Source organism: Phragmites australis, chromosome 7 (genome assembly GCF_958298935.1).
Source record: "Phragmites australis chromosome 7, lpPhrAust1.1, whole genome shotgun sequence".
In the NCBI taxonomy this organism is placed as follows: Eukaryota; Viridiplantae; Streptophyta; class Magnoliopsida; order Poales; family Poaceae; genus Phragmites; species Phragmites australis.
In genome coordinates this window covers 12,479,547-12,497,773 of record NC_084927.1, presented here as the reverse complement: position 1 = coordinate 12,497,773, position 18,227 = coordinate 12,479,547, and the positions used below count along the sequence as shown (strand labels likewise).

The window sequence follows — 18,227 nt, the reverse complement described above, 5'->3', positions numbered from 1 at the left end:
CCTTCCTATAGCTACACAGATTTCTACAACGAACGGGTTTGTGTCACCTAGCAATCGCTCCATCCAATCTTCAGTGGTTGCATCGCTGGTTGCTGTTCACCCCTGTTAGCTTGGTAAGAATTGGTAAGAATGTGATAACGGCTTTAGAGTGTGTGATCAAACAGAACCACGCCCTATTAATTGTAGGACATACACTTGTGTCCCTTGTTCTCTTGTTTCTTTGTGCTAACAATGACAGGTCCTTCAGATGATTCAGCAAACAGCATGCCACACTCTCCTCGAACAAAGGGCATTATACAGCATTTTGAGCGACAAATAAGGATACAAGTAGAAGGACTTGACGACGACATCCAAACAACAAATGAGCGCCTGGGACAGCTTGAGAGCACCCAGATTGCAACAGGTGCAACACTCAATGAGATGAAGACTGCTCAGACCACCACCAACAATAATTTGGCCAATATCATGACACAACTTCAGGATCTGTCCCAACAGTTTGCTAATATTGTACAGAACCAAGCTGCTCATAATGAGATTGACGAACAGGGCAATGTTGATTACGCCGGTGACACCGAGCATGAAGAGTTTCCCAATAACATCAATGCTCAGGATCTTCATTGTCGGCGTGCAAATCAGCAAGGTATGTACAGACACCATCAGCGCCGTGAGGAATGTAATGAAGACAATTCTTTTGCAAAAGTTAAATTCACTATACCTGCATTCAATGGTAATATGAACCTGATGCTTAACTTAACTAGGAGCTAGCTGTTGATCAAAAGTTTGCATGCCAAGCCTTTCCTACAAATAACCAAGTTAGGGCTGCAACTAGTGAGTTTACAGATTTTGCATCTATTTGGACGCTTTAAAATTGCTCATGTGACACATATTTGTTCCTTCATACTATGCTCGTGACATGCTTAATAAACTACAACGCTTATGTCAAGGTACAAATTCTGTTGAAGAGTACTTTCAGCAGCTGAAATTGGTATGTTGCGTTGTGGCTTAGTTGAGAATGAGGATGCTGCTATGTGGCATGGTCTTTTTTGTTGGGGGGGGGGGGGGGCTGAACCATGAAATTCAGGATGTGCTTGATTACAAAGAGTACAATTCTATTACTCGTTTATTCCATCTTGCTTGCAAAGCTGAACATGAAGTACAGGGACGTCAAAAGAGGACACGAGCTAACCTTTCTGCAGGTCACACTAACTCTTGGAAAACAGGCACTACAGCTGCATCGTCCTCCCATTCGGCTGCACCATCTCCATCAAACAACAAACAACACAACGTGACTTCAGCACCACTTCCACAAGCTCCTGCAGCAGCCAAAGCTGCACTCAGCGGTTTGACACAAAGTGCTTTAGTTGCTTCTACCAGACGTACCAAAGATGTCCAGTGCCATCGCTGCAAGGGCTATGGACACGTCATACGTGACTATCCAAAGAAGCGAGTTCTTATTATACGTGAGGATGGTGGGTATTCTTCAGCTAGTGATCTGGATGTTGAAACATATGCCATGCTTGCCACTGACATTGCAGGACAAGAAGATACATTTGATCACAAAGAATATGTTGCTGCCTCTGATGCTAATAAGTATTTGAGCATTGTAGTCCAACGTGTACTCAGTACTCAGATTGCGAAAGCGGAACAAAATCAGCGCCATAACTTGTTTCAAACCGAAGGTGTCGTTAAGGAGCGTTCAATTCGCATCATCATAGATGGCGGGAGCTGCAACAACTTGGCAAGTACAGAAATGGTGAAAAAGCTTAATCTTCCTACTCGACCACATCCCCATCCCTACCACATTCAGTGGCTCAACCAAAGTGGTAAGTTGAAGGTAACACGATCAGTGCGAGTACACTTTTTGCTATGGGTTCGTACCATGATTATGTTGATTTTGAGCATGTTCCATGTTATTAGGTCGACCTTGGCAATATGATACTGATTGTGAACATCACGGTCGAACTAATCAATATTCACTCATCTTTAATGGCAAGAAAATTGTGTTGCATCCAATGACTCCTGAACAAATTGTTAAAGATGAACTTGCTAGGGCCAGTAGAGAGAAAAATCAAAAGCATGCTCCAAGTGAAAATCAGGTTGTAGCTAAAGATTTTGCACAACAGAAAGGACAATCTGGCACGTCACACAATGCCATAATACTGAAAGTCCTATTTTGCTAGCCACTAAAGTTGATTGGATGAGTGCGCTGCTCGTTCTTTAGCTTGCTATGCTCTCATGTGCACACAAGTCCTATTTTCCTTTGATGATGTTCCCTCTTCGTTACCTCGTGCGGTCACTAACCTTTTGCAGGACTACTCCGACATTTTTCCAAAGGACGTAACAACAGGTCTCCCACCTCTCTGCGGCATTGAACATCAGATTGACCTGATTCCGGGAGCCTCTTTACCCAACCGTGCACCATATCACAATGAGGCAAAAGAAATTCAGCGCCAAGTGCAAGAGCTACTTGATAAAGGGTATGTCTGTAAATCTCTTAGTCCTTGTTTTGTGCCTGTCCTTCTAGTTCCCAAGAAAGATGGGTCATGGCGTATGTGCGTTGATTGTCACACCATTAACAACATTACAATTTGATATCGTCATCCTATCCCCAGGTTAGATGATATGCTTAATGAGCTAAATGGCGCTATTGGGTTCTCTAAAGTTGATTTGCGTAGTGGCTACCATCAAATTCGTATGAAATTGGGGGATGAATGGAAAACAGCTTTCAAAACTAAGTTTGGATTATATGAGTGGTTAGTCATGCCTTTTGGGTTTAATAACGCACCTAGCACTTTCAAGAGACTAATGAACGAAGTTTTGCATGTTTTCATTGGCAAACTTGTGGTGGTATATTTTGATGACATATTGATTTACAGCAAATCTTTGGAGGAACATCTTGATCATTTACGTGCTGTTTTTGATGTTTTGCGTAATGATGGTTTATTTGGTAATTTGGAGAAGTGCAGCTTTTGCACAGACCGAATATCATTTCTTGGCTATGTTGTTATAGCACAGGGTATCGAAGTGGACCACGTCAAGATTGAAGCAATTCAGAGTTGGCCGATTCCTACCACGGTCACGCAAGTCAGGAGCTTCCTTAGGCTTGCTGGATTCTATCGTAGATTTGTTCGCGATTTCAGCACCATCGCTGCCCCATTGAATGAGCTCATGAAGAAAGGTGTTCCCTTCTCTTGGGGTCCAATGCAAGATGAGGCTTTCACGATTTTGAAAGATAAGTTGACTCATGCACCTTTGCTTCAGCTTCCTAATTTCACTAAAATGTTTGAGCTAGAATGTGATGCTAGTGGAATTGGGTTAGGTAGTGTTCTGCTGCAAGAGCAAGCCAGTAGCTTATTTCGGCGAGAAATTGAGTGGTCCTAGTTTGAACTATTCCACTTATGACAAAGAATTGTATGCGTTAGTTCGAACTCTTGAGACTTGGCAGCATTACTTATGGCATAGATAATTCATTATTCATTCTGATCATGAATCTTTGAAGCATATTAAAAACCAATCAAATCTGAATTGTAGGCATGGTAAATGGGTGGAATACATTGAATCTTCTCCTTATGTCATCAAACACAAGAAAGGGAAAGAAAATGTCATTGATGATGCTTTGTCTCGCCGATACACTATGCTCCCTCAGCTTGATTTTAAGATTTTTGGGCTGAAAACTCTGAAGGAGCAATATGCACTCGATCCTGATTTCCATAACGTGTTACTGAATTGCAAGGATGGGAGATCGTGGGGCAAGTTCTTCATGAACAATGGATTTTTGTTTCATGCTAACAAGCTGTGCATTCCAGCAAGTTTGGTTCGTCTTTGTTGTTACAGGAAGCGCATGGAGGTGGACTCATGGGACATTTCGGCGTCAAGAAGACTGAGGACATTCTTGCTGATCATTTCTTTTGGCCATAGATGCGACGTGATGTGGAGAGGCTTGTTGTTCGCTGCTCGACATGCCAACAAGTTAAGTCACGACTCAATCCCCATGGTTTGTACATGCCTCTACCTGTTCCTTCTATTGCTTGGAAGGATATTTCGATGGACGTTATCTTAGGATTACCTCGTACCAAGAATGGAAGGGACAACATCTTTGTAGTTGTTGACAGATTTTCTAAAATGGCTCACTTCATACCATGTCACAAGAGCGATGATGGTACTCACATTGCTGATTTATTTTTCCGTGAAATTGTTCGCTTGCATGGTGTGCCCAATATATAGTTTCAGATCGTGATACAAAATTTCTTAGTCATTTTTGGAGAACTTTATGGAACAAATTGGGGACTAAGTTGCTGTTCAGCACTACATGTCATCCACAAACTGATGGTCAAACTAAGGCTGTTAATAGAACTTTGTCTACCATGCTTAGGGCTACTCTAAATAAGAATCTAGAAATGTGGGAGGAATGTTTGCCTCATATTGAGTTTGCTTACAATCGTTCTATCCATTCCTTCACAAAGATGTGCCCTTTCCAAATTGTCAATGGTTTTATTCCTCGTGCACCAATTGATTTGATCTCTGTTTCGTCCTCCGAGGACATGAATTTTGAAGCTAACCAACGTGCAGATCCGATATTGAAAATACATGAGCAGACCAAGGAGAATATTGAGTGTATGAATGCAAAGAACAAAATTGCAGGTAGTAAAGGACGACAACATGTTACCTTTCAAACTAGTGACTTGGTTTTGTTACACATGAGGAAGGATCGTTTCCCTGCTTTGCGCAAGTCCAAATTGATGCCATGTGCTGATGGGCCACGTCCAAAATTCTCGGCGTCGAGAGAAAGACGAGAGGGCCATTCAAGATACTTAAAAAAATAAATGACAATGCATATAACTTGACCTTCCTGCAGACTATGGTGTTTCTTCTAGTTTCAATGATGCAGATTTGAAGTCATATGTAGGTGAGAAAGAGCAGCTTCCGTCGAGGACGACTTCGATCCCAGAAGGGGAGGATGATGAGGACACCACTTCTTTAGTTCCAGCCACATCACCTGCTACTGCCACAACTCCAGAAATGATACAAGGACCAATAACTCGAGCTCGTTCATGTGAACTGAACTACGTAATTCTCCTAAGGAATGAAAGTCCAGAAGATGGCAACAAATAAAGGGGTGCTGCGCCACCAATCCCTTTGGGTTGGGCCCATGTAATAAAGTCATGTTTTACATAGTTTAGGAAAGGTTAGGAGGAGATTTCACCCTACCTTTTGCTGCTGGCTGAAATCCCTCCCCCCTTCTATTTAGTCCAGGACGAGCCTCCCTTATAAAGGGGTTTTTTTCATTTGTTCAAGTTTAGCCATTGTGCAAACACTGATCTACAGTTGTGTCCAACGACCACCTGAGAGACAGCATTTGTGAACCCCACATTCGAGTGAATTCAGTTTGCCTTCATCTTGTTCTTGCTTGTTCTTCGACTGCTCGCAGGAATTGAACCTTGTGTTCAGGTTGATCTCGCTGTCCAACAAGGTCAATAACCTTTTGGAGTTGGTTCCGCGATTGCTAAGGCACCCACAACTCGTTCGTTCGTAGTCTGATCACGAGAGTCACCTCCACCAAATCGAAATTATCCTCTCACCGAAAGATCAGGATGCTCGAACCTATCACTAGGAGCAAGGCCTATTGGACTCGAGGACCAGGTAGGGGCCTTCCCATTAGCTCCGGATAAGAAGAATAGCGACCGTTGTCTCGTCCGGGTGTCGACTGCTGGCCGATGGAGGACCTCAAAGTAGGTTTCTAATGGCATGTCTCCATTCCTAGCAGTGGCTTTTGCTAGGGCATCTGCCTGCTTGTTGTCTGTTTGTGGTATGCTTCGTCCTGAAACAACCCTTTAGCCTTGCGGATGGCCTCGAGGTATCTTGCCAGGTCCGGATGCCGAGCCTAGAAGCTCTTGTCTATGTGCCCCACGATGACCTGAGAGTTGGTCTTGACGATGATTCTGGTGGCTCCCAAGGCTTGGGCCTTGCGGAGGCCCAAGAGGACGGCTTCGTATTCAGCAATATTGTTGGTTGTCTTGAACTCTAAGTTGGCAACGAACTTGGCCTGCTGGCCGGTAGGGGAGATGAGAACAGCCTTGGCCCCTGCGCCAGCGGAGCCATACGCTCTATCGGTGTATAATATCCACACATCTTGAGGGGGGGGGGGCACGGGAGGTCCGATAGGTGCTGACGTCCATTCGGCGATGAAGTCGACCAATATCTATGACTAGATGGCCGTTCGAGCTACAAATTTTACTGTGAAGGGGGCTAGTTCCACAACCCACTTGTCAATGCGTCTGGTTGCCTCATGATTGCAAAACATGTCGCCAAGCAGTATGAGGTTGGCACAATAATATTGTAGGTGAGGAAGTAGTGCCGGAGCTTTCGTGAGGCAATTAGGAGGGCATATGCCATCTTTTCAAGCTCGATGTAACATGTCCTGGCCCTTACCGGGGCCTCTGATACATAGTGTATGGATCGTTGTATAGACCAACCTCCGTTGTCCCCTTTCCATATAGCACAACACTTATGGCAAAGGCTGAGGTGGATAAGTACAAAAGGAGTCCTTCACTGGGAAGGGGTATCACGAGTGTCTTGAGGTCAGAAAGGTGGTCTTTGAGGGCCTCGAAGGCGGCTTGACACTTCGAGGTCCACCTAAAAGGCTTAGAGGCCCTCAACATTTAAAAAAATGGAAGGTTGTGCTTAGCAGTTTTGGTGAGGAAACAGCTAAGGGCTACGAGGCGCCTGGTGGCGCTGGACTTCCTTCGCATTGGCGGGGTGACACTTTCGTGATGGCATGGATCTTGCTAGGGTTGGCCTCAATGCCCCTTCGGGAGACGAGGTATCCCAGTAGTCTACCAGCCTTGGCGCCAAACACACACTTCTTAGGATTGAGCTGCACGCCCGAAACCTGGATGCTGTCAAATGTTTTTTGGAGGTCAGCGATGTGATCGGCCTCGAGCTTGCTTTTTACAACAATGTCATCGACATAGGCCTCTATGTTACAGCCTAATTGCTGCTCCAAACTCTTATGTACCAAGCAGCAGAAGGTAGCTCCGGTGTTTCGGAGGCCAAAGGGCATCCGAACATAGCAGTATATCCCGAAAGGGGTGATGAAGCTAGTTTTGTTCTCATCCTTTCTCGCCATCCACACCTCATGGTATCTGGAGTATGCGTCTAGGAAGCTTAACAAATCACAGCTGGTAGTAGAATCTACCAATTGGTCGATAAGAGGAAGGGGGTATAGATCTCGGGTTAGGCTTTGTTGAGTGAGGTGAACTCGATGCACATGCACTGTTTCCCACTGAGTTTCTTGACCAAGATGGGGTTTGAGAGCCACTCAGAGTGTATAACCTCTTGGATGATGCCGACCTTTAGTAGCTTCTAGATCTCCTCCTTTGCGGCTTTCGCCCGCTCGGGGGAGAGTTTGTGGAGCCCCTGGCGCACCAGCCTGGCCTTCGGGTCAACATGGAGGGCATGCTCGATGATGCAGCGGTCGACCCTAGGGAGGTCCTATGGGGACCATGCAAAGACATCTTGGTTTCCCTGTAGGGTGGTTAGGAGCTAAGCTTCCTACTCTGGACTAAGGTTTGCCTTTATTTGGAAGGTTCAGTCATGTTGGTCCGAACATGATGGAATGGATTTCACTTCCCCCCCCCCCCCGGTAGTGGCTTTGGAGGGCCATGGTGTCTCGTGTATGCCCCCCTTCACGTTATGGATGTGGTGTCCATTGAGAGGAGCGGGGTGCGCATACTCAAAGCGTCTTGCCATGTCCTGGTGGCCGTGGATGGAGATTAGCACATGGGGTTTGGGCACCTTTATGCAGAGGTAGTTGTGATGAGGAATAGCTCTGAATTTGTTTAGAGTCCCTCAGCCTATGATGATGTTGTAAGCGTAGGGTATGTCCACGACATTGATGGTGATAACTTCTGTCCGTGCAGTGGGGCCTTCGCCGAATACGACTGGAAGCTCTATTTGGCCTAAGGCATCAAACGGGGCCTATTGAATCCTTGGAATGTCCTATGGGTCGGGGAAAGCTAGCTCCACGGGATACTGAGTTGCTTGAAGGCGTGTACAAAGAGGAGGTCTGCCAAACTACCTCTGTCGATCAGTACCCTCCGGACCTCAACTTCGGCAATGTTAGCTGAGATGACCAAGACGTTGGAGTGGGGGAACTTCACCTCCTTAGAGTCATCATAGGTGAATGTTACAGGGGTGTTGGCCCATCCAGGGGCCTGGCAATGAATGATGGTTGCCCCGACATGGTTCACACCCTATGCGTAGTCTCACCGCTGTCGTTTAGAGGAGCCGTCGGAGCTTCCTCCCCCAATTATGGCGAGCACGACATTCCTGGCTCTGCCTCCTTAAAGAATGTACTAATCCGTGGGTAGCAGGGGTGGAGGTGGTAGAGCCAGATGGGAAGGGTTCTACAAGGTTAGGTGATCAACCTGGCTAGTCGCTGCTGGTCTTTGGCCTTCGGGCCACTCGCCGTCATCCCTCTCGGTCATTGTGTAAGGTGCCTGCTTCCCAAGGTACTCCTCTTAGAAGGTTGTGAGGGTCCAATAGTCTTCGATACTATGTCCGCGTCTGGCCCTGTGTAAGGTGCATCAGTGCCCTTCCTCGGGGTATTGGCCTGGGGCATACTCTCGCGCTGGGAAGGCTCTGGGGTGCTCCCGGCCGTGGCGCCAAGGATGGGGCGGGTCCGAAGCCCCTCGGCCTGGGTTGATGTTGAGGATGCTGTGGCACTATCGCAGTCATCCCTTATGTCCTCTGGAGCCATTATTCTCTTCAGAGCCCCTTTTTACCGGTAGGGGAAGAGTGTGAGAGGATCATGCTTGCGAGACGGACTTTCCAAGCTTGACGCTAGGGGTTGTGGTGTCTTGCGCGAGCCCCCAGTGGAGCCGCTCTCTTTCGTGTGTGCATACTCCTCGAACATGCACATGAGGGCCTCTACGGACCGCACTTGGCACCGGTTCAGCCGATTGTAGAGGGGGGCCATCGGCCAGACCTTGAGTTACTGCGTCGATGACCAATGAGTCTGGGATTCCCTTAATCTGGGACTTGGTTCGGGAAAACCTATGGAGATAATTTTGGAGGATCTCGCCTGGCTATTGTTTAACGTTGAATAGGCTTCTAGAGGTCACTGGCTCAATAAAGGTACCCCGGAAGTTGTTGCAGAAAAGTCTCAGAGCTGGGCCCAGGCGAAAATAGTCCCGGGCTCTAGCGTCTAGAACCATCGAAGGGCTACCCCTTCCAAAGCGAGGGGGAAGCACTTGGCCATGGTGGACTGTCCGCCTCCGTTGGCTTCTAGAGCGAGGGCGTATGAGCAGACAAACTTGTTCGAGTCTGAGTCTCCCCTAAACTTAGGCATCTTCGGGGTCTGGAAGCCCTCCAGGAAGGGTGCGACTTGTAGGTCCGTCTGTAGGGAGAGTCGTGATCTTACACCAGAGCCTCGCACTGACCGCAAGAGGTGCTTGGTGGCGATGGGCTGTGGGGATAAAGCCCTCGCTAGTCCCTAGAGATAGGGTTGGGACAGCGCTAGCCATTAAGGGAGCGGCGATGGTCCCTTGGGCAGGCTGCTGCGCTACCCATAGGCCCACCTGCAGCTCCTCTAGCGGAGTCTAGAAGGCCATAATGCATGACTGTTGCTCGACAAAGGCGGTGTTCATGGTGGCGGTGCCGACTTCAGCCCTTAGGGACGCGGTGGGGCTCCTGTCATGCTGCTGTTGTACGGCCCGTGAGGTGGGGGCCCTTGTTCCCCCCGGCCGGGGACTGTCATCGGTTTGGAGTGTGGTCATTCTAACCGGTGTGGTTGGGGAGCCGGCCGCTTGTGCCGCATCCCCAACGATCATCTTTCTAGGGGTCATCCTACCTCTCGAGCACATCTATTGTTCGAATCCCTATGGACGACGTGCTATTGGTGCAAGAATATGTCTTGCACGAACAAATGTGGTGATAGTATACTCACAGGAGTGTGCTCCAGCTTGGAGAAAAAGTGGAGAGGGAGGAACACCAGATATGTGATGGCAAAAAAGGATTGGTCCCTTGGTCTGATGGCCAAAGGGTCTGTATTTATAGTGCCATGCTGATGAGGACATCCCTTCCAACGATACAACTACACCTACTGCACAACAAGGACCAATGACAAGAGCTCGGGCACGACAACTCAATTATCAGGTAAAGTCGTTCCTCGCTCTGAAAATGAGTTCTTCTTTGAATGGGGTACTACTAAAGTCTTGTGATGATTTTCTTATACTTAGGAACATGGGAGAAGAACCAGATGACTCAAGTGTGGACATCCACTTCAGACATCAAGATCTGCAAGCTGCAGAAGTTTGCACATCAGGTTCAGACATCAAGTTCGGACAGCCAGGCTGGCCCAAATTGCTTGGCCCATATTTCTTGACTCCGAAGGTTGTTTGAGGCCCATGAGTACTTGTTGGAAAGATCTTGAATTCTACTTTCAAATGGATCCAACCTCATTGCAAAACTCCACCGGAGCTGCTCAGAATTGACCAGAAGATGTTTAGACCTCCAGTCTTGGGCTGAGGTCCTTGTATCTAGTTCAGCCTACTAGGGGCCCATCTTGTGTTAGGGCTTCGTCACCCCACGCCTCCTGGCTGCCTTCTACCTATAAATAGAACCTCCAGCTGCCAGGAGCAAGGTTGGGTTTTGTTTAGATGCAAGTTAGCTACTGCTACTTCCTTGTAAACGCGTGTGTCGATCAGACCACCCGATTTGCTTGATTCAAGACCCCAACTTGTGATTCAGATAAATCCTTTGGATTTCATTCCGTGAGTTATTTGCTTGTTCATCTTGTTCTTGCTTGTTCTCGATTGCTAGCAGGAGCAGCGGTGTTCTTGGCACGGCAAGAACATCACCAACGGAGACGGTGTACCTGTTGCTAAGGCGCAGCCCCTTGTGGTCGTTGTAGTCGGACAGCCAACGTCGAATCCACCCCAAATCGAAGTTATCCCCAACTCTCATCGAAGGATCAGGAACAAACCCTAGTGGGTTCCATTATGTGGTAATCAGAGCAAGATTTTTCGGTGAGAGATTCTACCCATTCTTTATTTTACCTACAATCCAAAAATCCCAAAAATAGGATAGAACCGAAATCCCCAAAAACAAGTTTGAGCCTTGCTATTTCTGCTTAGTTCTTTGCTTGTTGAGTTTGTGGTTTACATCGTGGTGTCAAGTGCTGGTTCTTAGGTTCTAATCCTTTAGAGTTTCGAGTTCTTATCACGTTTTGGTCACCAAACGAGCCGCTGCTGCCTTTCCCCCAGTTTAGCCGCTGCAATCTCCACCAAAACTACCACCACCACCACCGAATTTGGCGCTGCTCTCCACCTTTTCGCTGCAACCCTCACCACCATCACCATCATCCACACCTGCACAAAGACTCCCTTATGCATCTCTTCTTTTTGTGAAAATCTGAGTACATTCAGTTTTGAGAACGAGAGAGTGCAATTTGCATATCTGTGCTACTTGCTGCAATCCTTGTGCCTAGTAAAAGAAAGTCTATGCTACTTGCTGCAATCTTGTTATAATTATATTGCAAAAGTTCAGTTTGTGCTACTTGTCAAAAAAGAAAGAAAAGACAACAGAAAACAGAAAAGAAAAAGAAAGGAAAAGGAGGTAAGAAAGAAACAAAAAAAAGAAGGGTTAAGTTAATGCTGTTTACTCTCATCATCTCCATTGTTTGCTGCTGTCCGGTGACAACATTTGTGTCTAGGCTCGCGTCTCTAGCACGGGTTAGCCTAGGGCCAGCACGGTACTATCTTTGAACACCTATTCAACTTGCATTGACTAATGTGGTTCTAGTTGTACCTTGTTCAATACTTTCAGCACTCCTATAGCTCCACAAATCCGACTACGACGTCACAGGACTCTGTTTGTTGCCACCATTGTTGTTGTTCTTGCCGTCTCCAACACCATCTGCATAGCATGGTAAGAACATGTAAGAGCTTGGTTGGACAAGTTTGAGAGATAGATGGATTGATGCCACCTAGTGTTGTTAGTTGAGATAGGCTTCTATTATTGTGAATTTGCTTGCTGCACACTAACCATGCCAGGAGAAGACGAAAGGACCCCGCCACAGTCACCACGATCGAAGACCTTGCTGCAGCACTTTGAGCGCAAAGTGAGGCTCCATGCTGAACACCTTGATGAGGATGTTCGTGTCACCAATGAACGCCTAGGTCAATTGGAGGCCACGCAGATCAACACCAACACCAGACTGACAGCATTGGAAGGCACTCTTGGGGCTCTTCACACCTCCCTTGTAGAGATTTTGGAGCGGTTGGATAGGATGGACAGGAAAGGCCATGATGGTTCAGGACAGCGCAACAACAACAACACCGACAGCAGTGTAGCTGGACATGATGAGGAGGAATATTCAGCGGACACCGAGCATGATGGTGAGGTAAATAATCAACGACGCCACCAGCAGCGCCGCCATCGACATGGTACACGTGCTCATCAACCACGACGAGAGGTACGTGATAATGATGACCCTTTGGGGAAGATCAAGTTTAGCATGCCCTCCTTTGATGGAAAATATGACCCCAATGCATATCTTACTTGGAAACTAGCAGTTGATCAAAAATTTGCATGTCATGATTTTCCTGAAAACAAACGTGTTAGGGCTGCTACTAGTGAGTTTACTGATTTTGCTTCTATTTGGTGGAGTGAATACATTCGCAGCCACCAAAACAACACTCCACAAACTTGGGAAGCTATGAAAAGAATCATGCGAGCTAGATTTGTTCCCTCTTATCATGCATGAGATCTTCTGCATAAGCTACAGCTTTTGAGACAGGGAAACAAATCTGTAGAAGAATATTATCAAGAGCTGCAAACAGGGATGCTTTGGTGTGGTTTGGTAGAAAATGAGGATGCAACTATGGCTAGGTTCATGGGCGGGCTGAACCGGGAAATTCAGGATATTTTGGCTTATAAAGAGTACAATTCGATCACTCGTTTGTTTCATCTTGCTTGTAAGGCTGAAAGGGAAGTACAGGGACAGAGAGCTAGCACAAGAACTAACATTTCTGCAGGTAGTGCTACCTCTTGGACACCATCCAACCCCGCTGGTCAACTGAACCGAGCCACTGCACCATCTTCTTCAAGCAGCAAGCCACGCCCTTCGACAAAAAATTCCTCACCTTGCCCTCCTGAAACAACAAAGGGGGCAGCTGCTGCACCAACCAAGAGTTCATCCTCAATTGCATCTTCGGGGCGAACTAGAGACATTCAATGCCTCCGTTGCAAGGGTTACGGCCATATTCGCAAGGACTGCCCAAGAGCACGTGTGCTAGTTGTGCGTCCAGATGGTGGGTACTCCTCTGCTAGTGATTTAGATGAAGAAACATATGCTTTGCTTGCAGCTAACAATGCAGGGGGAGATGGGGAGCACAACCAAGATGAGGAGCACATTGGAACAGAACATGTTGAGCACTATGAGAGCCTCGTGGTGCAGCGAGTGTTGAGCGCACAAATGGAGAAGGCTGAACAAAATCAGCGCCACACTTTGTTCCAAACCAAGTGCGTGATCAAAGAGCGCTCTTGCCGAGTGATCATTGATGGAGGGAGCTGCAACAACTTGGCAAGTGCTGAAATAGTGGAAAAGCTTGCGTTGAGCACCTGGCCACACCCGCAACCTTACTACATTCAATGGCTGAACAGTAGCGGTAAGGTGAAGGTAACACGGTTGGTGAGAATTAATTTTGCCATTGGTTCTTATCATGATTCTATTGATTACGATGTTGTGCCCATGCAAGCATGCTCTATGTTGTTAGGTAGACCATGGCAGTTTGACATTGATTCTTTGCACCATGGTAAAGCTAATCAATACTCTTTTATGCACAATGGCAAGAAATTTGTTTTGCATCCAATGTCTCCTGAAGCAATTTTAAAAGATGAACTTACTAGAGCTAGTAAATTGAAGAATCAGAAGCATGCTAAGAGTGAAAATCAGATTGTGGCAAATGAACTTAAGAAGCATAAAACGAAAAATGCCAAATCTGTTCATGATACTAAAAATGAGATTAAGCTGAAAGGGTCATGTTTCATTGCTACCAAATCTGATTTGGATGAGATCAATGCTACCACTGCTGTTTGCTATGCCTTAATTTGCAAACAAACTTTGTTTTCACTTGAGGAGATACCTTCTTCCTTGCCTCCTGCTGTCACTAACCTTTTGCAGGAGTATGCGGACATTTTTCCAAAGGAGGTGCCATCGGGGCTGCCACCAATTCGTGGGATTGAGCACCAGATTGACCTCATCCCCGGGGCCTCCCTGCCCAACCGTGCGCCATACAGGACCAACCCGGAAGAGACTAAAGAGATTCAGCGCCAAGTGCAAGAATTGCTCGACAAAGGTTATGTGCGTGAGTCTCTTAGCCCCTGCGCTGTTCCTGTGCTTTTGGTTCCTAAGAAAGATGGATCTTGGCGCATGTGTGTAGACTGCCGAGCGATTAATAACATTACCATCAGATATCGTCATCCTATTCCTAGGCTAGATGATATGCTAGATGAATTAAGTGGCTCAATTGTGTTCACAAAAATTGATTTGCGTAGTGGTTACCACCAGATTCGCATGAAGCTAGGAGATGAATGGAAAACAGCGTTTAAAACTAAGTTTGGTCTATATGAGTGGTTGGTCATGCCTTTTGATCTCACTAATGCACCCAGCACTTCATGAGATTAATGAACGAAGTTTTACGCGCTTTCATTGGCAGATTTGTGGTGGTATATTTTGATGACATTTTGATATACAGCAAATCACTAGAGGAACATCTCGATCATTTGCGTGCTGTTTTTGATGCTCTATGTGATGCACGTTTGTTTGGTAACCTTGAGAAGTGCACCTTTTGCACGGATCGAGTCTCTTTTCTTGGCTATGTTGTGACCCCACAAGGAATTGAAGTTGATCAAGCCAAGGTTGAAGCAATACATAGCTGGCCGGTTCCCACGACGGTCACACAAGTGAGAAGTTTTCTCGGACTTGCTGGATTCTATCGCCGCTTTGTGAAGGATTTCAGCACCATTGCAGCTCCATTGCATGAACTCACCAAGAGGGGTGTTACATTCACATGGGCTACAGCACACAAGAGCGCCTTCGACACATTGAAAGATAAGTTAACACATGCACCTTTGCTCCAACTTCCTGATTTCACTAAAACTTTTGAGGCTGAATGCGATGCAAGTGGAATTGGTTTGGGAGGTGTGTTGTTACAAGAGGGAAAACCTGTAGCATATTTCAGCGAGAAGTTGAGTGGACCTAGTTTGAACTATTCTACTTATGATAAAGAATTGCTTGCTCTAGTTCGGACTTTAGAAACATGGCAGCATTATTTATGGCCCAAAGAGTTTGTTATACATTATGATCATGAGTCTTTGAATCATATTCGAAGCCAAGCAAAACTGAACTGTAGACATGCTAGGTGGGTTGAATTCATTGAATCTTTCCCTTATGTCATCAAACACAAGAAAGGGAAGGAGAATGTCATTGCTGATGCTTTGTCTATGCATTACACCTTGCTTTCACAACTTGATTTCAGAATTTTTGGCTTGGAAACAATAAAAGAGCAATATGCACAAGATGCTGATTTTAGAGATGTGTTGCTAAATTGCAAGGAGGGAAAAACGTGGAACAAATTCGTCCTCAATGATGGGTTTGTATTTAGAGCTAACAAGCTATGCATTCCAGCTAGCTCCGTGTGTTTGTTATTGTTGCAGGAAGCGCATGGAGGAGGGCTGATGGGACACTTTGGTGTGAAGAAGACAGAGGACATCCCTTTCTAGTCATTTCTTTTGGCCCAAGATGAGGAGAGACGTGGAGAGATTCATTGCTCGCTGCACACCATGCCAAAAAGCTAAGTTAATCCTCACGGTTTGTATATGCCTCTACCTGTTCCTAGTGCACCATGGGAGGATATTTCTATGGACTTTGTTTTAGGACTGCCTAGAACAAAGAAAGGGAGGGATAGTGTCTTTGTAGTTGTGGACAGATTTTCGAAGATGGCACATTTCATACCATGCCATAAGACCGATGATGCTACTCATGTTGCTGATTTGTTCTTTCGTGAGATTGTTCGATTGCATGGAGTGCCAAACACAATTGTTTCCGATCGAGATGCAAAATTTCTTAGTCATTTTTGGAGAACCTTGTGGACTAAATTGGGGACTAAGTTATTATTTTCCACTACTTGTCATCCCCAAACTAATGGACAAACTGAGGTTGTGAATAGAACTTTATCTACCATGCTTAGGGCTGTTTTAAAGAAGAACATAAAATTGTGGGAAGAATGTTTGCCTCATGTTGAGTTTGCTTACAATCGTTCACAACATTCTACTACTAAAAAGAGCCCTTTTGAGATTGTTTATGGCTTTGTGCCTGGTGCCCCAATTGATTTGCTGCCTCTTCCAACTTCGGATAGATTGAATTTTGATGCTAAACAACGTGCTGAGCTGATGTTAAAAATGCATGAGACCACAAAAGAGAACATAGAGCACATGAATGCTAAATATAAACTTGCTGGTAGCAAAGGAAAGAAGCATGTTACTTTTGAACCGGGTGATTTAGTTTGGCTGCATTTGAGAAAAGATAGGTTCCCTGATTTGAGAAAGTCTAAGTTGCTTCCTAGAGCTGATGGTCCTTTTAAAGTGCTAGCAAGGATCAATGATAATGCATACAAGCTTGAGTTACCTGCAGATTTTGGGGTCAGCCCCACATTTAACATTGCAGATTTGAAACCATATTTGGGAGAGGAAGATAACCTCGAGTCGAGGACGACTCAACTGCAAGAAGGGGAGGATGATGAGGACATCCCTTCCAACAATACAACTACACCTACTGCACAACAAGGACCAATGACAAGAGCTCGGGCACGACAACTCAATTATCAGGTAAAGTCGTTCCTCGCTCTGAAAATGAGTTCTTCTTTGAATGGGGTACTACAAAAATCTTGCGATGATTTTCTTATGCTTAGGAACATGGGAGAAGAACCAGATGACTCAAGTGTGGACGTCCACTTCAGACATCAAGATCTTCAAGCTGCAGAAGTTTACACATCAGGTTCGGACATCAAGTTCGGACAGCCAGGCTGGCCCAAATTGCTTGGCCCATATTTCTTGACTCCGAAGGTTGTTTGAGGCTCATGAGTACTTGTTGGAAAGATCTTGAAGTCTACTTCAAATGGATACAACCTCATTGCAAAACTCTACCGGAGCTGCTCAGAATCGACCAGAAGACATTTAGACCTCCAGTCTTGGGCTGAGGTCCTTGTATCTAGTTCAGCCCACTAGGGGCCCATCTTGTGTTAGGGTTTCGTCACCCCACGCCTCCTGGCTGCCTTCTACCTATAAATAGAACCTCCAGCCGCCAGGAGCAAGGTTGGGTTTTGTTTAAATGCAAGTTAGCTACTGCTACTTCCTTGTAAACGCGTGTGTCGATCAGACCACCTGATTTGCTTGATTCAAGACCCCAACTTGTGATTCAGATAAATCCTTTGGATTTCATTCCGTGAGTTATTTGCTTGTTCATCTTGTTCTTGCTTTTCTCGATTGCTAGCAGGAGCAGCGGTGTTCTTGGTACGGCAAGAACATCACCAACGGAGACGGTGTACCTGTTGCTAAGGCGCAGCCCCTTGTGGTCGTTGTAGTCGGACAGCCAACGTCGAATCCACCCCAAATCGAAGTTATCCCCAACTCTCATCGAAGGATCAGGAACAAACCCTAGTGGGTTCCATTACATGCAAGGTGTAAATGTACAAATATACCATTATAGAGATAGTAATACAAACCATCATTATCCTACAGGGACCTAGGACCGGTCGAATCACTCAGCATGGGTCTAGGTAGGATGTACTTTACCCATAGAAAGAAGGTATTATCTACTATGGTAATATAGTAGTGCAAGTGGCCCTAGGGATGTGGCGCCTAGCTGGTCGCCTATTGCAGTGCCGCACTGTCCAAGGTGTTAGTCTGGCCCCCACATGCACTTGGATGTCAGGACGACTCCCACTTGTCGGTCACTTCCTTGCCAGAGGAGGACAACTGGTGGGGCCCCTTTGATCGATTTCTGCTAGGTCAGATGGCCGTAATATTTGTTTTGCTTGGTTAGGATGGCTGTAACATTTGCTTTGGTTAGGATGGCCGTAACATATGTTTTCCCCTCCCCCTTTTGCTTTTCCATTGGTTATTACCATGTTGAGTAATCTTTGCCTAAGTGTCACATATAAAGA

General features: G+C 46.1%; 1 protein-coding gene across 1 annotated transcript; it reads left to right on the top strand.

Moving 5' to 3' along the window:
• The first annotated feature begins 231 nt into the window (after positions 1-231).
• LOC133925396 (uncharacterized) lies at positions 232-3,918 on the top strand. The gene is made up of 7 exons (XM_062371335.1): positions 232-640; positions 1,221-1,823; positions 1,918-2,096; positions 2,311-2,477; positions 2,877-3,314; positions 3,532-3,715; positions 3,835-3,918. Exons 1-7 carry the CDS (start codon positions 232-234, stop codon positions 3,916-3,918), a joined length of 2,064 nt encoding a protein of 687 aa, XP_062227319.1.
• Positions 3,919-18,227: the final 14,309 nt, after the last annotated feature.